Raw genomic sequence first — 20,758 nt, 5'->3', positions numbered from 1 at the left:
TAGTGGTAGTTATGGTGAAGTTATGGATTGCAACTTCTACCACTTGAGCCCAATTTTATACTGTTATGTCATACAATATTATGTGGCAAACATAGCCGATCTTCAAGCCCACAATGCATCACAATGTGATGCATTGTGAGCTTGTAGATCTGCTATTTTTTTTAAAACATTTTCACTTATAATTACATGCCTAAAATAGAGACACCTGGTTGAAAGTGGTTAAAGGGCAATTACTATACTGATCAAACAGAGTCAGTTGAACATAAGAAGTGTGCATCAGGATTATAAAATGATATTCACAACAACAGTCATAGTCTTGCACACATTAAACACTTGTTTTGCATTTGAGTGTGATACAGTACATGCCTGACTTCCTGGTGCTATGAAAAGTAAGAATAGCAGCTCATTTCCAACCAAACCATTCATTCACATACTGTACAGTACTGCACATACACATGTTGGCCATTTAGCTTCCTGAGGTTTCAGGAGAGAAATCTCTCAACAGACTCCAGCAGTTCAGGAGAGCAATTCAAGCTCTGCAGGCCCAGTAGCAGGTCCCGCTGTTGGCTCTGCAGACTGTGTTTTTCCCCGTTATATAAGGCGTCCTCCAGGAGACTGCTCTCAGACACGGGACTGACGATGGCATAGACGTCCTTGCGTTCTGCATCGTCCAGAGACCCTGACCACGAGGGGCCCGGCATGACCTTTCTATGCTCCTCCTCCGTCCTTTCCTCCTGTGTTGGCGGAGGTTCTGTCAGCTGACATTCACCCTCCTTCGCTACGTACTGTTCCGTTATCTCTTCCGTTCTCCGACCCTCCTCTCTGATAGGAAGGAGTGACACGGTGGCCTTGCTGACGGCATTAGACGCCCGGTTGTGGTCACACCTGCTCATTGACCCTCGGTCTAGGGTGGCAAACTGAGAAGGAAAACAATGCAGTAAAATCAAGAAAGCATTTTGTTTTAAAAATAGTACATGCTGAGTGAAGGATTCATTGAGACATAACACAACTGATCAATATGAGCACACACCGCCATCCCCCTCTTTTCTAAAGCATGATGTGAAAATCCAGCCAAACTAAGGTCGGAGTCCTAAGACTGGGTTCCCTCTCTCAGCCATTCCCAGATCTGCTGAAACACCTTAGTACCTCACTTGCTCTCTATGGCAGATTATTCTAGCACCCTAGCGATGCTTAATTTATGCTCTGTCATACGCCGGTGTTGCAAGCCAAAAATAGCCAATCTAAAAGCTCACAATGCGTTGCATCCACAACACATTGTGGAATGCCCTGACTCCATCTCTTAAAAATGTGGATCACTCGCTTCCTTCGAAACAGAACTGAAAATCCATCTTTCAGGAGACCACATGGGGAGGTCACTTTTCCCATAGAAAGGAGATGACATTCACTGCTGAAATGTTTTCTTCTTTCACCTAAAACATCTAACTTCTTTTACATGATTAAAAAGAAAACATCATATACATCATATGATACATCCTGATGACCTACCTTACCTGATCCTGGTTTTGGCTGCTCCTTGTCCTGATCCACTGAACTGAAGACCTGTGCTCCTTCTTCATCAGAAGTCCTCCCACGGACTGGCCTGATCTGAGAGTCTTTCCATGTTGTCGTATGGGGTCTAGCTCTACATCATTCCACACCTGCTGTAGAGGACATGAATGTCAAACTAAATTAATACGTTATTTGTGAAACTGTGGTATGTGTGTGTGTGTGTGTGTGTGTGTGTGTGTGTGTGTGTGTGTGTGTGTGTGTGTGTGTGTGTGTGTGTGTGTGTGTGTGTGTGTGTGTGTGTGTGTGTGTGTGTGTGTGTGTGTGTGTGTGTGTGTGTGCGTGTGTGTGTTCTTTTACAGAACGTGTATCTATTTGGCTGTGCTATAATGAAACTTTAACGAGGAGATTAATTCTGGCCTAGCTGGCTGTACTTGTAAATGTCTGTTCCATGTCTTTCTGGTTAAAGAAATGAGGGGCTTGACAGGGCTCAATGCTAATCAAAAAGAAACCGCTCAAATGGACAACTTCCATCCTACAGAATATTTAATACAGGCCAACATGTTGTCCTCTAATCCTTGTCTTGTTTTTGGTGCCTCAGGCTATATTTGCATCTTCTTCACTACAGTATGTCCTGCAGATGAATGGCTGCTATACTTTTCCACTGTTGCCAAACAAATACAGCTTCAGTGTAGCCTACTTTTTCAACAGTGACACTGTATTCATATACAGTATTGAAACTTCTATAACAGTATAGCCATAATCATTTGTAGAATCAATTTACAATTTACAATGTATTTTGATAACTATTCAGTATTAACTACTGTCGATAGTAGATACACAGTATGGCTTATATGATGCAGTTTGTGTGGTGAATGTACAGTGAGAAGATTTCTCAGCACACACGATAATCCTTACGATTTTTTTCATTGACTGAAAGTTACTGCTCACACTATGCAACGTGTGATTAACCCCCGTCTTAAAACCTATACTTCTTTTGCCAGGGGTACCCCAGGGGTCTGTACTTGGTCCCCTCTTTTTTACCCTCTACGCCAAATCTCTTCGTCGAAAATAGACAATCTACAAGCTCAAGATGAGATGTGATGCGACATGTTGTGACCTTGTAGATTGGCTATGTACAGAATAGGGACTATAGGGTTCCTGTGGTTAATTAACATGCATACTGTTGATTCTGTTCCATGTATATGGTGTGCTTGTTTACCCGGCACTACCTTACCTTTTGAATAATAACCTTAACACGGATGCTGAACTCACCGTATCTGCAGTACACATGGAGGAAACTCGGTGGAATTTGATCTTAGATCCAGATGACTGTCTACTCATAAATGAGCCGTCCCTGAAGGAGGACTCACTGTTGGACACTGATATGCAATCCTTCCTGGGAGGCTGGGCTAGGAAGTGTAGACAGGGGACCCTCTCTGCTAGGGTATCCCTGTTGAAAAACGTACAGTGTAAATGTCACTCTGTGTCACTCAGCAAAAATGTCATGTTTTCCTCCATGTGAACAGCACACCGCCACGATGGAGCACGAATGATGAGCCTATAGCTCAGTTATAGCATGTGGGATAACCACACTCACCTGTATTTGGAGTGAATGATGGCATAGATGAAAGGGTTGTAGATGGCTGACGCTTTGGCTATAACAGCAGGTACGGCTTTGGAGTAAGGATTGAGTATGCTTCCATATCTGAAAGATTGAACACAGGAAATCTGTACTGTACAGTCATCTTGGAAAATGTGCTAATACTTACATATCTACAGAGATATCCTACAGAGCCATGTTGTGCCATGTGACACAAAGGTGTTATCAAATCAGGAAGAATCACGTGCTTGATCATGCCTCAACTCTTATCAGGCTACAGTCCATCACTTCACATCCATCCAGAGTGAGTCAAATCTGGAGATACTGTAGGATGACAGCTGCACCAGTTTACCTCTACTCTAATCTAAGGCTACGTATGTTCAGACTGGCAGCCCCAGTTTTGGCCTTTCCAGATTGGAATCTGATTGTTTTTTATCAAGTCTGAGCAACAAGAAACCACACATGGAAACAGATTTTTGGGAATCAGATTTGAACCACATTAGGTGGTTTGAAACGCCATTCAAATCTGATTTTGAGAGTCTGGACACTCGGACACTGAAAGCTTCTTTGAACACAATGAGGCCTGAGTGATGCTTCTAAGAAGCATCACTCAGGCCTCATTGTGTTCTTACCACAGCAACCAATGCAGATAGGTTGACGATGTCTGAATACACACATCTGATATGATCACTTGCAAATAACGGTGTGGACTGTCAGTCCAATTGTTTCATTTGAGAAACTTGTTCCAAAATATTCCATCCACTTCTCTAGGACATCATCTCTAGCTCATCACCATTTCCTTCTCCACTTACCCTGCCCAGGCGATGAGAGTGACGCATGCGTAAGGCGACCAGGAGAGCACAAACACTATGATGACCACAAAGGCAATCTTGGCAAGCTTCCACTCAGTCTTGATGGACTGCTGCTGGGTTGAATTCCCCATCTTGTCCACATCTCTGATCACATGGAGAGGATGAACATGGGTTAAACGTCACAATACGTATGGGTCACTTTCTGAAATAAAATAGATTTACCACTTGGCCTAATTTAGACTTTGTCGTATGACATTTTCGCTATGCAGCAGTCCTGGGCTTTTTGAAGAATTTAAATAGAGATGCCAGGGTTAATGTGGTTTAACCAAGTTCTGAACTAGTTGATTAAATCGAATATTCATTTTGATGAAATTCTCTACTATTCTAATCACATGAAAAAAATAAAACTCATATCAGATTGCACAGTTGATTATATAAATGGGGATTAGCACAACTCAATAAGTAAATTCAGCTAAAACTAGAAAAAGTGCTCCTCGGAGCACAGGTCTCCGCCAGGTAGGTTATTGTGGCCTCCTGGTGGCGCTATAATAGGCCAATGTGAAAAGGGTGCCATTTCTTCTTAGGCCTTGCACGGCAATCGGACACTGCATTCATGATTTGAGGCATTTTGTTAAAAAAAAATTTGTTGCTAAATTAGACCTGCTGGTGGCGCTATAACAGGCCAATGTTAAAAGGGAGACATTTGCTCCTCAACATAGTGAGAATGTGCATGCAAAGTTTGACCGCAATCGGACGCTGCGTTCATGATTTGCGGCATGTTGTTCAAAACAAGCCACTACTGCAAACTTTAGATGTCAATCTTAGCCAATCAGGATGGAAAATGAAAAATCAAACACATCCGTCTTGATCACATGACTATAGAGATCATGTGTACCGATGTGCGTGAAATTTGGATAAAATCGGAAGGAGTAATATAAAAAAATGTGTTTTACATAAGTCGGCCTCCTGGTGGCGCTATAAAAGGCAGATGTGAAAAATGCAGGGCAAAGGATTTTCCTTGACCTCTATGGAGTGCGCTTACAAAGTTTTACACAGATCGGTGCAGTTATAGGTAAAAACACGAATCGGCCTGTTATAGCGCCACCATGAGGCTGATTTGAAAATGTTGAAGTGGCATTTCTTCCTGGGCATAGTGGAAATATGCGTGTAAAATTTCAAGGAAATTGCATGCTGTTCATGATTTGAGGCATTTTGTTCAAAACGGAGCACTCCTACAAACTTTGGAAGACATTTTTAGCCAAACAGGATGGAATATGAAAAATGTGAAAGACCCGTTTCGTTTAATGACTCTAGAAATACTGTGTACCGATTTGCTGGATTTTTGGACAAAATCTGTAGGAGTACTGTCAAAAAATATGTTTTGCACAAATCGGCCTCCAGATGGCGCTATAAAATGCCGTCGGACGGACGGACGGACAGGGGGTAAAACATACTCTCTCGCCATGCCTTTCGGCCTGGCGGAGACAATTAATTGTTAATTGTTTGAATTTGTTTCACCACTAATAACGTAACGTCTTAACCTTCCAGTCTTGGAAAATCTTATGGACATTCCTTGTACAGTAGTTGTTGTTTCCCAGGGCTACTACATGGGTTACATCGTTTACTGCCTGACATAACCACTTTAAGCCCCATTTTATATCCCAAATTAACGAAAATAGATCAAATATCTGTCTGGATATGATGATGGTTTGTTCCCTGAAGAGAGGTTATGACCTGGAGACAGGTAGCCATGTCACTGGAGAGAGAAACAAATCTAAAATCCCCAATGTAACAGTGCAGCACCAAAAAGATTCACAAGAAGAAAAAGCTTTTCTCCAAAGCCAAAGACTTAAACGAACTAAGTACTTCTCAGTGAACACGACTTCAAAACAACTTGAAGCCCCCCACCCTCCATGTGTAACTGAGTGTGTAAGTTAGATAGGAAGCCTTCATGCTTTGCTATCCGATACTATTATACTGGATGGTTGTTAGAAATGGGGTTAAAACTTCCTCATAGAAATTAAACAGACTCTGTCAGACACCGAATATAATGTGTGTTGTTCCACGGAACATGGCCTAAAACTATTGTAGTGACCGGAGGGTTGCTTAGCCACAGGAAAAGTGATGACAATGACTTTTCAAGAGAAAAATCTTTAATTGTGGCAAACGGCTCACAAAAAGCCCAAATCAACTCAAAGCTGGGATACAGATGGGAGGCTGTGTGACTACTACTACCCCTATCGGCCATAGTCTTCCCCCAAATTATCCTAGAACTGGTTAACTACTTGAACCCTAGCATCCTTACCCGCTGAATATAGCCAATGTACAAGCTCATCAAGCATTGTGCTGTGTCGACACGTGAGTTTGTAGATCGGCTCTTTTGAGTGAAGATATTTACTGTAGAGTGAAAACAGGAGGGGACCTAGTATAGAGTCCTTGGGAATCGATCTGGTCGCCTAGTATAGGTTTTAAGTGGTAAACGAATGGCACAACACAACACATTCATTCCAATAAGACATTCATTCCAATAAGACATTCCACAATAGCAAATAATAACAACAATAGAACAATGACTCTTAATGCTGGGAAGTCCATCCTCATCCAATTGTGTGCATGAAAGACGTTGTCCAAGTGATGACAATGACTTTTCAAGAGAAAAATCTTTAATTGTGGCAAACGGCTCACAAAAAGCCCAAATCAACTCAAAGCTGGGATACAGATGGGAGGCTGTGTGACTACTACTACCCCTATCAGCCATAGTCTTCCCCCAAATTATCCTAGAACTGGTTAACTACTTGAACCCAGGGGTGCAATGCTCACTGGACGGCCTTGCACGGCGTGCAAGAACCTATTTGACCAGGAGCACGCGCAGGCACACGCATAGATTTAAAACTACTTTAAATTCACACTTCAACTAAGTTTACAAAGACTCCCGACTCACGCCAGGTACATTAACATAGAAATTAGCCTAGATGCATATCAATTGTCCATTGTGTGACCTATAGTGTAGGTGTTAAGCGACGTGCGCGTCACATCATTAAAATACAGTGCAAGCACATCCCAAATGAGCATAGCAACACTGCTTGAACCCTAGCATCCTTATCCGCTGAATATAGCCAATGTACAAGCTCATCAAGCATTGTGCTGTGTCGACACGTGAGTTTGTAGATCGGCTCTTTTGAGTGAAGATATTTACTGTAGAGTGAAAACAGGAGGGGACCTAGTATAGAGTCCTTGGGAATCGATCTGGTCGCCTAGTATAGGTTTTAAAGGTTTAATGACATTCACTTTTACACCACATTCAAAGTCTTTGTCCTGGTCCTTCAAAAGTGTACAAAAAGTTTTAAGTGAAAATTCCATTCCATTGATCCATGGCAGGTGTTTTTCTCTCACATTTCTAAAGCCTTTTCAACTGCAATGAAAAAAGAAATCTTTGCCTGCTGGTGTCGCTGGTGAGGGATTTTGCCTGTCAATCATCGCCTCTGCTCCGCCCCCCCCAAAGGAAAGGATAGGGGAGGGGCGAGGAGGAGAGTGGGCGGGATTAATCGACTGTGACATCACTGTCGAAGGGCCAAGCTCAGATTACTTTTCAGCCTAATTATTCAGAAAACCCCAGACCACAGAAAATCCACTGAATGTTCTAAGTTCAGGTTTTTTGGGTGTAATTGAGGTCATAAAACCCCAAATAAAACATTGAAAATAAAAAAAGTGAAAATGAATGTCATGATACCTTTAAGTGGTAAACGAATGGCACAACACGATATTCATTCCAATAAGACATTCATTCCAATAAGACATTCCACAATAGCAAATAATAACAACAATAGAACAATGACTCTTAGTGTGTGCCCCAAGGCATGCTGGGAAGTCCATCCTCATCCAATTGTGTGCATGAAAGACGTTGTCCATAATACTATCAATTCCTTCTTGCTCTGCTCTCGCTAAATTTTGTTTTCGCATTTTGTTCAAACGGACCTATCCAGCAAACTTTGGAAGCCAATGTTGGCCAATTAGGATGGAATATGAAATATCGGACACTTCCATCTTGATCACATGACTATATAGATACTGTGTACCGATTTGCGTGATTTTTGGACAGAATGTAAAGGAGTAATAGCAAAAAATTAGTTTTCCAAAAGTCAGCCTCCTGGTGGCGCTCTAAAAGGCAGATGTGAAAAATGCATGGCAAAGGTTTTTCCTTTACCTCTAGGGAGAATGCTTGCAAAGTTTCACGCAGATCCGTGCAGTTATAGTTAAAAATGCAAATCGGCCTGTTATAGCGCCACCATGAGGCTGATTTGAAAATTTTCAAGTGGCATTTCTTCCTCGGCCTAGTGGGAATGTGCGTGTGCAATTTTATGGAAATGGCAAGCTGCGTTCATGATTTGAGGCAGTTTGTTCAAAACGGACCAATCCTGCAAACTTTGGAAGCCAACCTTAGCCAATGAGGATGGAATATGGGAAATCGGACAGATCCGGGTTGATCACATGACTATAGAGATACTGTGTACTGATTTGCATGATGTTTGGTTAAAAGCTGTAGGAGTAATGGGAAAAAAATGGGTTTTGCACAAATCGGCCTCCTGGTGGCGCTATAACAGGCCCATGTGAAAAACGTGGGGCAGAGGTTCTGAATTGGCATCCAGGGAATGGGTGTGCACAGTTTCGCAGCGACTGGGCCAACGGTGCCGGAGATTAGCTGCTAACGGACGGACAGGACGGATGGACGGACACACGGACGGACGGACGGACACACGGACAGACGTACGGACGGACAGGGGGTAAAACATACTCTCTCGCCATGCCTTTCGGCCTGGCGGAGACAATGAAAGCTTTACTATGCAAAAGAAGCCAATGATTGTGAAGACACATTAGTCCAAGATTGAAATGTTTTTTTGATCCACTGAAACAAAATACATAAAATGCGTGTATGAGTCAAAGTAATTTCAGGTTCTTATGGCAAGTCTCTGTACCAGAGTCTTATTAGGGCCTAGACATGGACTCCACAGTCCACAAGTTACTAAACTGCTATACTGTAAGTGTTCATCAACAAGACCTTCTCCAGGTTCAATAAAAGGGGGTGTCATTGATTTTGATTTGATCAAATAAGTGTTAACTAACTCTACAGTATATTCCAATAGCAACCATTGCTATAGACTCTATAGAATAACTAATTTATTTAAATAAGGAGAGAGAAATCATACAGGCTATGCTACGGGATAAACAAGTGCAATTGAAAGTGATGATATATTGTAGGCATGACTATGTGTGTGCGTATGTATGTGTGTGTGTGTGTGTGTGTGTGTGTGTGTGTGTGTGTGTGTGTGTGTGTGTGTGTGTGTGTGTGTGTGTGTGTGTGTGTGTGTGTGTGTGTGTGTGTGTGTGTGTGTGTGTGTTAGTGCTGTGTTTGGATGTACAGTGTGTGTATATACCTGGCAGCACGGCGAATAGCCAGGAACATGCACAGGTAGCAGTAGGAGATAATGCCCAATGGAATGAAGAATACAAAGCAACACAGCATCAAGGTGTAGCTCTTATTGGCTGGAGTGGACGTCACATAGTCCCATGTACATGAGGTCATGAGGCCTTCTGGGATATAAGAACCTAGAGAGACAGAGAGAGAGAGAGAGAGAGAGAGAAAACAACAAGAAGGAATGTTATGGTGAGAATGTGAAATATAGTTGCTGTCGGGCAGAAACCTTGTATGTCCAAAATTGTTATTGTACATTCCAGGAAATGGAGAAAAAAAAGAACCTGTCCCAATTGACCCCAAGTAGTTAATTAGTCACAAGCTCTTGTTAATACTTTTCATTGGTTTCATTATTTATAAAATCCACAGACAAACATCTACAAGCTAACAACGCGCTGCGATGAGTTGTGAGCTTGTAGATTGGCTATTTGCATTCATTCTACTCTTCACACTAGTACGACAAAGTAGGTCATTAATTTACGGAAAGAATATATCAAAAGTTGAAATACAGTATGGGGATGCCCAACCGCGACGATGTCAGTATTCACAGTGTTAGAGGCGTCATTTCTAGAAAAAAATCCACTTAACCCTAGAACACTAACATTGGGTGAATTTCACCCGAACAATTGTATTTATGTGATTTTCATAATGTTGCTGATGTCTGAGGTTGGCGGGTCCTTGGGTACCTTCAGGATGCTCACTGACTTCATAGAAGGTAGGTTTGTTTCCCTGCCCCATCTCCATTTTTTTCCCTCCCTGCCCCCATCCCCATTTTTCTACAGGCAGATTTTCACCTTGTGAGAGGGTAAAACAAATTCCCATACTCCCACAATGGTCAGCTGATGCAATTAGACTGTGCCTTCACTGGACACGGCTCACATGTCCCAGGAATGGGTGGACAGAAGGAAAAGTTCCCAGCTCCATTATATATTTTTAGGAATATGTTTTTAACAATACTCACATTTTTCACAGATTTTGCTGTCTTTTTATAGGGTCCCCCCATGATATGTTTTTAGTTTTTTTGTGAAATTTCATGTTGAAATATTAAAGAAGAGTACCTCAATTTGCCATGTATTGTTGTACTTTAATATATTTTGATTAGAAATATTTGTTATGGAATTTATTATATTGGATAAAATATACCCAATGTTAGTGATCGTGTGACAATTTTCAACATTAGTGTTCTAGGGTTAAAATAGCAGATCTACAACACGTCGCATCACTATTTTCGAAGATAACAGATTTTGACAATTTAAAACATCTATGAATGTGCGGAACCGTCTGACCGATCGACTTCAAACTCCCATTTTCATGGGTTGCGAGTGTCCCTTCTTATCATTTACTTTTTTTATTTTTAACAAAAAAACAAATAATAATTCAAACATTTTCAGAAATAAAAAAGTCTATTATTTTAAAGAAATTCTCAAAATGAAAGGAATTCCATAAAGGTACATTTTTTAAAATAAATTAAGTAGTAGTGAAAATAGCAGACCTACAATATTATAGATCGACTATTTTCACTGTGTCCCGGAGAGACATCACATTTCTCTTTTGGGTCTCAAGCTAAAGAGCTTGAGAGCCATCGCTGTAGCGGAAGGAAGCAGGGTCACTCACTCCAGCCCAGAAGAGGTGCCAGGCTCCAGGCTAGTGAATACAGCCAGACCAGGAGGATGATGTAGGAAGTGCGTTTCTTGGACGTCCACTGGATGGCTTGCAAGGGCATGGTTATGACAATATAGCGGTCTATAGAGATAGCCAGCAAGTTGATCATGGACGTGATTCCAAATAAAGCTCCACAGAAGGCGTACATCTTGCATCCTGATAACAAAGAGGAGAGAAAACATCAAAACCTGCATGGGTGTGTTGTGCAAAGGTCCTTATAAAAATGTTCCTCATCTCAGTGGAGAATATTGCCTTAGTTTTTACCATGATGTGTAGCATGTTTAAAGACTTTAGCCCTACAGAAACCTTGTATCTTCATATTTAAAGGTGCTGTAAGTGATCTGTTTTGGTTAAAATCAGTGTTAAATATCTATGTATTCTCATAGCAATCATTGCTATAAAGTCTTTGTTCAATAACAGAAAATACATTTTCAGGTTGGGATACGAATTTTATCCAATCGGGAGAGAGAACTCAGGATACAGGATAAACACCTGAAACTGGAAGTGATGAAACAAAGACATGAGCTGACAAAATAAGACCTCACTATAAATATGAAGTTGATAAACGGGCTGATTCTCCTGATTGGATGAAAGTGGTGACCCACTTGAAAATGTATTTTCTGTTCACTAAAGAGCTGGAGAGACCGGGAGACCCCAGTTATTGAACACAATATAGTAATAATTACTATCAGAATATGACGCTTTAACTTTTCAAAAATATCACTTACAGCATCTTTAATCTTTTTATGCGTTTTTCTTTTCTGTAATGCACTTATAGGTTTCCGCACAACGGCGATGATATACTTTATTGTAAGGCAAATACCAAAAATAGCAGATCTACAAGCTCACAATGCAATCAGGATTATGAGCTTGTAGATCAGCTATTTAGTCTATTTTGGACATTATTTTGTTACATTTTCTGATTGTTTTTCAGAAAATGACGCTTATAAATGACATTCCCAAAATAGAGAGGCCAGGTTGAAAGTGGTTAATTCATGTGGCAGGTAGTGTGACTGAGGAATATGATACTGATTATAAGCACCTTAAGGGTATGCATTTTGCACACTATGAAATGCTTAAATCAGTTAGATGAGAGTTGTTCAGTAGACAGACACAGAATCTGATGTGATTACATAACCTCTCCTGTCGTATTTCATACCGGCTACTGACACTGTAAAAACTAAAATAAAACGTTCATATCATTCACATCATGAAATACTGTGCGTTATACATGTAGCCTACTTAGTATGTATTATGCAATTTCATATTACTCATTTATACATAACTAGAACGGGGAAAGCTTTCTTACGATGTCTAAAGACAAAAATGAAAATACAATGGTAAAGGTAGGTACCCGTTTCCCCAAAAATCCACTCCTTGTAAAGTGAGTTGACAAAGAAGATTGGTGACTGTGTGACGGCCATGAGGAAGTCACTGACAGCCAGGTTCATGATGAAATAGTTGGGTGGAGTACGAAGCTTCTTGTTACTGAAACACAGGACACACAGATGTTAGGCTCATGTCATGTTGTCATGTAAAGATTTTACTTTTCTTTTTTTGCATTTCATGCTTTATTTAACCACTTAAACCCCATATGGGTAACCGGAGTCCCTCAGGGCTCAATACTTGTGTCTTTTCTGTTTTATGTTATTGTAGGGAAAGCTTTCGCTGAAAATAGCCGGAAATATCGACAAGCTCACAAAGCTTGTGAGCTTATCTGCTATTTTCAGCAAAATCTTCCCCCACAATACTGGTGCTGGGGTTTAAGTGGTTAAGCTTTTCTGGATAAGGGCGCACTTGAAAATCTCAAAAGCGTTTGCAGCCCACCCATCTGACCACTTAAGCCGGGCAGCCGATAAGTGGTCAGACGGGTGGGCCATGTGCATTTTCAGAGCATGTCTATTTCAATGGTCAATCAATCGATTGTGTTTCGGCTTGGATTAATGGAACTAACATAGTATACTTTTACATAGTATAGTTCTTATTTATTGGTATCACAAAGAAAACGTATTTATCATTTATTTTATTTTATTTTTTATTTTGTGTCAATATAAAACTGTTATGAAGGGGTAGGATATTATACGCATTAGCTTCTTCCTGCTCCTTGGATGGATTTGTTTTTGATATATTTACCATTTTTACTTTTATTGATACTTTTATTGGTGTTCGAAACAAATAAAAAGAAAGAAAGAAAGAAAGAAAAATTTGAGGGTTTCAAATAAAAAATACCATGAATTGTTTTTAATATACAGTATTTTAATGTTATATTATCATTAAAATCATAGTGTTTTGGAAATTATTTGGGGGCCCACTTGCGGCCCACTAGTGGTCCCTGGCCCACATGGTTGAGAACAACTGGTGTAGAGAGACAGGGAACCAAGGGCAGAGAGAGAGGAGAGACATGGGAGACAGGACAGGGGTCAGATTCTAACCCAGTTTGTCACACTCACAAGAAGCTGTGTGCAGTATGATCTGTGCACTAACTGGCTGAGACACCAGGCACCAATTTCTAATAGAGAAAATAGTCAATCTACAAGCTCACAACATTGTGAGCTTGCAGATCATCCATTTTCCCTATTTCAGTCAGATAACTCACGAATAATTTGAACCAATATTTATTATGAATGTGAATACAAGTGTGGATATAATAATTTATCTTGGCGTTCAGGCTCTGCAACATTATTTTCTCCCTGCTCAACACAATCATACAGCCATCATTAACCATTAAGAGCGGGGAGATAGATATACCATAACATAACAACCCCCCATGGGGAACAGAAACAATAGCAGAGCCCACTGGTGGTGCTGGGGTGGTGGTGGGAGAAACAGTTGCATACCAACAGACCAGGGGACAAATGACAGCAGACAACGAACAGAGACTTGAGGTGAGTTTAAATAACCTGCTGATTGGTCAGCTGATGTCACGTCAGCTATGACGTATGGTCTGTGTAATAGTATTGTAGTAAGCTCCGTATGCGCCTGCATAACCGCAGTGTGTAACCTCTCGAGTATATACTGCCTGAACTAACTCGCAGGCTACGTATAATTTTTGAAAGTTTGGAAAGTTATTGGCTGCTTTTTACCCAGCCAACAATGTAATACACAGCCAATAATGTAATAACTTAATACATTATGCATGTAATAACAAATGTTATGTCATTGATTCATACAATTTGGTCAGTTATCAGATCATCGAATACTATTACATCAATAATTTGATGTATGCCAGTTATTACATTTTTGGAAGCTGTTACATTATCGGCTGCTACAGACATAACATAATATACATGCCATAACATGGTGTGTTTTATGGTAATACAACTGGTTAAACAAAATAAACTGGTTGTGAGCCAATTCAAACCACCTCTCACTTGTTGTGAGTGTCAATTTTGTGAAGGATGTATTGTCTCACCACCTCCCCTGCTCTCCACCCTAACCAACCACCAACGATCAATGACTGACACATCAATAGCCTCTGTGTCTCCATTTACTGAACCACTGTGCAAATCAACTGGCACCACTTTTCACTGACATCTTTATGTGTGTGTGTGCGTGCGTGCGTGCGTGCGTGCGTGCGTGCGTGCGTGCGTGCGTGTGTGTATACAGTACGTATAAGTGCAGTAGAATTTGAGAAATAAACATTGTGAGCACAATTTTCCTGGTCCTCACAAGAGAAATAGTTGTTTTATGGTTAATATAATGTTAGAGTAGAAAAAGTGCTCCTCGGAGCACAGATCTCCGCCAGGTCAGGTAGCTTATTGTAGGCCAGCAATGTTCTGAATTCGGCAGTCAGGATGGAATATGAAAAATCGGACATATCCGTGTAAATCACGCGACTATAGAGATAATGTGTACCGATTTGGTGATGACAAAATCTGTAGGAGTAATATTAAGAAATGTGTTTTACAAAAAACGGCCTCCTGGTGGTGCTATAAAAGGCCTATGTGAAAAATGAAGGGCAGAGGTATTTCCTTGGGAGTGTGCGTGCAAGGTTTCACACTGATCGGCCCAGTTATAGGTCAAAACAAGGATCGGTCTGTTACAGTATAGCACCATCATAAGGCTGATTTTGAAAAATCTGGGTAGGCATTTCTTCCTCTGCCTAGTGGGAATGTGCATGCAAAGTTTCACGTCAATCAATCGCATTCTGTGTTCATGATTTGAGCCATTTTGTTAAAAACAGAGCACTCCTGCAAACTTTGGAAGCCAATCTTAGCCAATCAAGATGGAAAATGAAATATCTGACAGACCCATTTGGTTTAATGACTATAGAGATACTGTGTAGCGATTTGCGTGATGTTTGGACAAAATCTGTTGGAGTAATATAAAAAAATGTGTGTGTGCACAGTTTCAAGTAGATTGGGCCAACGGTGCCAGAGATTAGTTGTCTACAGACAGAGACGGACGGACGGACGGACGGACGGACGGCCAGACAGGGTGCAAGACATAGTCTCTGCCATGCCTTCGGCCTGGCGAAGACAATTAGGAGATATTTACATAGGTTTAGGGGTTGGGGTTAGAGTTATGTCTGATTCATACTTAATTGCAGATCTTCAAGCTCACAACGTGTAAACTTTTGATATCCTCACAAGTATAACAATACAGAGCTGTGTGTGTGTGTGTGTGTGTGTGTGTGTGTGTGTGTGTGTGTGTGTGTGTGTGTGTGTGTGTGTGTGTGTGTGTGTGTGTGTGTGTGTATGTGTGCTTACAGTATTCATGCATGTGTTTTAATGGACACACATGTGTTGAACAGAAGAGCCAGAGTGATGGTGGGGGGAGATAACTGTACATTGTGCCTCATGTGAGGTCAAACCTTAATGTAAAAGGCATGTCAGACCCAGGCCCATAGGAGAAAGTTCTTCTCACTGCTAGACTGACTGACTGACTGACTGACTGACTGACTGACTGCACAAGCTCCTTCCTCACCACTCACTACAACCAAAGATCTGTAATATATTACCAAGATATTGATTCATTAAAAAAAGCTAAAAACGCTCATGTTGTGAGCTTGTAGATATTGATTTTGACTTTAACCTCTTTATTGATAATGAACTGCAAAATACATAATAATAATATTGTCACACCATTATGAAAAGGATAAAAACACAAAAAAGCCAGGGGCTTATTTCCATTGCGGTCCTTTCATATGTGCGCAAATTATGTCGTGTTGATGTGATGTGTATGTGTGTATTGCATGATGTATACTGTATGTGTGTATTTGCACTATAGTACACGCACCCAATGGTGCAAAAAAAGTTGCCAATTACAATAAAGTACAAATACAGGCTTATGTTATGTCTGAATGTGGCCTACCATGAGAAGGCGTACATAACCAGGGCATTCCCAGTGACCCCCACAGCTCCGATCACCAAGACAAAGAAGGCGACGATGTAGTGAGCATGGTCGTGAACATCCACTTTGCGGTAGAATCCTCGGTCCATGTCCATGCCTGGGACAACAATCACACAAAGATGTCAGTAACAGCAAAAATGTCCTTAAAATAATTTGATGGCATCAGCAGACCCCAACTTTTACCTGGTTTGTCTTTCCATTCTGTAACCGTAGAGCTGACATTAGATATTGTGATTTATCTTGCAATAAAGTCAACAAGGTCAAGATGCACAATGTAAGCTCATCCCAAACTGCCTGCCTGTTTGATTGCACATTACAGATCTAGTCCATGGCCATGGGGCTATTTTGCGACCACTCCACTGAATGTCCTCATGTAATCTTAATGACATGTCTCAACAGCAAGCTTCCACAGCCTGTACTTTTTATTCTGTGCCGTAGTAGTGCCTTCTTTTTCTATTATGTAATAGCGCTGCTATTCTTAACCTCTTTAAATGTGCAAATGTATAACAAACTCTGTAGATTGGCTATTTTCGAGATAATTTAGAAACCTTTCGTGGTTAAGCAGTTAATGCAGAATGGGATAATCAAGTTGGTGATTTGGAGTAACAATATCTCCTAACAGGAATAAAGGCAGTTATGGTGAGAGCAGTAGTTGATACAATAACTTGAATTGGGAAACAGTAAGCTATCACCTTCTGTATACAAGTGATCTGTGTGATTTTTCATAGCCTTAATCCCTAATTAGTTGGCTCAGTATTGATCAGACAAGCAAGTAGACTGTGATACAGTACGTCGTACTGTGAGTACGTGAATTGAACTGGACCTGTCATTACATGTTTGTCCAAAAGGAGATCCTTATCAATACTATTGAATTGGTCTGCTTTGTGAGTTCATCCTTTCTCTTATATGCTGCTGAGGACTCCTTGCCATACAATATGTTTGGGTGTTTCTTTTTAACTAGAAGTAGTTTTAGATTCCAGTAAGCCAGTGGAACAATTTGTTCAATTATGCATTTTATGTATTGTTGAATTACGATAAAACTATCTATCTATCTATATTGAAAACAAGGAACAGATATAATTAGCCAAATTATTATATGAGTGCAGTATATCAATATGTAAAGAATATAATGTGAAACGTAGTGACAGTACATGTAAACAAAAGGCACTATTTTCCTCAGTGACAAATACCCAACAAATGCTCTTAATCACTAAAACATGTTTATTAAAGAGGCGATTACGCATTAGCCATTTCTGATAATGAAAATGGATGTATGGAAAGTGGGTGTGACTGTAACTCAAATGAGGTGGTCATTGTAAGAGGATTTATTTCTTTTGTTAATATGATGAAATCAAGAGTGCACATGGAGTCACGCAATCCTCAGACCGTTTATACAATATGGAGTCACTTTCTCTCAGCATCCCTGTACTAAATTAGAAGAGTGACATATTGTCAATCTCAGGTGGAAACCTTTTCAGGTGGAAAACTTTTCAGAGAATTGATAAAAGAACCTTTTATTTTCATATTCACAAGTCCTTTTTAATAATTTATTGGTTCTATATTTATAAAACCCACTGACACACTTAACCAGTTTCACTTCCACTTTCAACATTCTTCGAAAATAGCGAAAATAGGCAATCTAGCTTGTAGATCAGCTATATTTGCAAATTTTGTGCAACACTCTTGTATGATGAATTAGGGCATTAATTTAAGAAAATAATTATTACATTTTTGAAATAGGGAGATACAATGTTTCTTCTCGACAGCGACAATATGGTGGCAGCACACTATGACGCCTTTTCAAAACAATGGTACTGCTCGCCATCATAGTAACTTAAACACGCAGAACTGTTGATTTATTGCTGTGATTCATTTAAAATTCTCCAGGACCTCAAAGTGTCTTGTAAAATATATATCATGAATTCCTTATAAACATTCTGTGTTTGGAAGGAGATTATGTTGAGTGCTGCTGCTTCAAATTAGACACTTGTTTTAAGCTTGAAGTCACTTTGTTTAAGATCTTACTGTATCTGCTGTTATTGCCTACATGTGAAAGTGTCCTCTGTAAAATTGTAATACCCTAATCCAACATGGACATCTACTAAATAATACTGTATGTTCTCGCCTCCAGTGATAGAACTTAAGGCACTAGAGCAGCGGATTATTATTTCCATATCATGCAAAGAAAGGTTTCTATGATTTCACTTACGATTGATGTTATAGCTTTACAGTGTGCTTGCATGAGTTAAGTCTATTATCTTAAGTACTACTAGCACTGAATTACTTGAATAAATCTTGTCTGACCTTGGCTGTGTCTATTAATCATAATAAGAAAAGGAGAACATTGTCGCTGTCAGGGAGAAACCTTTTATCTCCATATTTCATCTTTTAATGTTCGTTTGTTTTTGATAGTTTTTTAAAAAATAAATGAATGCCCTATTTTATACTTCATTGTATGACAGAGTCGCACAGCAGCAGCAAAAATATCAGATCTACAAGTTCACAACATATTTGATTGCTGGAAAATGTAATATATGCAGATATCATTTGTATATCTACAGTATAATGACAGGCCCAAAATATGCAAGTGGTTAAGTCTGTTTGTGGGTTTTATAAATATTTATATAATATCTTTTTGTTAAAATAAGTGTTAAATAGCTCTATTGTGATAGTACTCATTGCTATGAAGTGTTTGTTCAGTAGGATACAGGATAAACAAGTGAAAATTGGAAGTGATGACATGAAATGATGATCACATGAAATAAGCAAACAAAATTGGAACTACATTTTAAGCTGATAAATGATTGGCTGAAAATGTGCCACCCACCTGAAATGTATTTTCTGTTTATTAAAGAGACCCATGGTACTGAACAAACACTCTAGCAATGATTACTATCAGAATAGTGCTTTCACCTTTTAACAAAAAACGTTTCTCCCAAAAATATCACTTACTCTTTGACCAATTAAAACAGACAACAAGAGATTATGACTAAATAACTACATTTGATTTGTAATAGGTTCTGTTTTCCATTTCCTGAAAAGTAACGATTTCGGACATACAAGATGGACATGCCAGGTCCATACAGCAAGTTCTTGTTCTCATTCACCTGCCAGCATCAAAACATTTCCCCACATCAAAGAGCCTTTCATACACCAAAGGCTAGTACAGAGCGCTCAAACATACAGCAACTGGACTGCCTGTACAGTCTTCTAGTCTTGTGAGAGGTATCATAGTGTGAAACCATCTCCAGCAAATGGTTACTCTATGAGTATATTTTATGAATCTGTATGACTTGGACAGATGCATCAAATGTATGTTCATTGAGAAGTCACTAATACAATGTTCACATCTTATGAGAGGAAGACAGATGCGTTGACCATGGACATGATGATTTGACAGAGAGATGAATGTCTGCACCTACAGTAATGTCCTGTGAGCTCCATGTGATATACAGTATATTATATTTATGATACATTGTGTATCCTACATTGTGAAAGCAAAGGGGACATGTGACTTTTCTCTTTATGTAGTATACTGTATACTGTGATATTTTCATGGAAATCATTCCCTGGTTTCTGTGAAAATGATAGAAAGTTATTAATATATTCCTTTTAGTCATTCTAAGATAGGGTCCTCCTTGGTCCCTATACTGATGTGCCCATCCATGGGTGGAATAGAGTAAGAAAACTGATCTATTATACTTAGTGATCTAAGAGATATTAGATAAATATCCCTTGGCTTACTGTATAAGCTATTGGTGAAATATAAGTTATGAATATGAATAACTTGGTTTTTACAATATAGTATGTGCTTAAATGTTAGAAGTAAAACACTCTAATGGGATGGCTCCTTAATAGACACATATCAAAAGTTTTATGCTAGTGTCTCTGGGGCGATACAAAAAAATACAGCATATAAACAACCTCTCCCAGAATAGCCCAGTCAAGAAACTGTCAGTTCAAAACATTTTCATAAGACACAACCCTTATGAAAACTGTAGGCATACTTAGCCATCCCACAAATCACAGTCAAGTAGTATTGTAAAAGTTACACCACTATACCTGCTACAGTGAGTAGGGTCCTCCTTCCTCCTCTGACCACGTCTATTTGTTTGGCGTGGTGAAGTGATCCAAAGAGAATTCAGCTTTGTAGCATGTAGGAGTGCTGTTGGAAAAAGCCACCACACCGCAGGTTTAAATGGACAAGTCTGGTAGCAGCTTCCAGTTAGAGGGAGCCTCTCTCACGGCAGCAACAGGAGGCAGCTGCTATCAGTGCTTGTTGCTCTGGCTGCGGCGGAGGATAGCGAAGGACAGAGAGCCGAAGAGTGGTAGCACATTGACCCACCCACCCCC

General features: G+C 40.0%; 1 protein-coding gene across 1 annotated transcript; it reads right to left on the bottom strand.

The window, feature by feature from the left end:
- Nucleotides 1–482: 482 nt before the first annotated feature.
- Nucleotides 483–20,484, bottom strand: opn4xa (opsin 4xa; the record flags this gene model as incomplete). Its single annotated transcript, XM_080420244.1, has 10 exons — nt 20,468–20,484; nt 16,367–16,502; nt 12,408–12,541; nt 11,006–11,209; nt 9,354–9,525; nt 3,922–4,065; nt 3,107–3,214; nt 2,782–2,959; nt 1,512–1,658; nt 483–917 (listed from the first exon to the last, which is right to left on the bottom strand). Exons 2-10 carry the CDS (start codon nt 16,498–16,500, stop codon nt 483–485), a joined length of 1,656 nt encoding a protein of 551 aa, XP_080276370.1. The 5' UTR covers nt 16,501–16,502; nt 20,468–20,484.
- Nucleotides 20,485–20,758: the final 274 nt, after the last annotated feature.

The sequence above is a fragment of the Gymnoscopelus braueri genome (genome assembly GCF_963280865.1).
Source record: "Gymnoscopelus braueri genome assembly, chromosome: 22".
In the NCBI taxonomy this organism is placed as follows: Eukaryota; Metazoa; Chordata; class Actinopteri; order Myctophiformes; family Myctophidae; genus Gymnoscopelus; species Gymnoscopelus braueri.
Note: the sequence above shows the minus strand (reverse complement) of the source record. Positions and strands in the feature narration are given on the sequence as shown.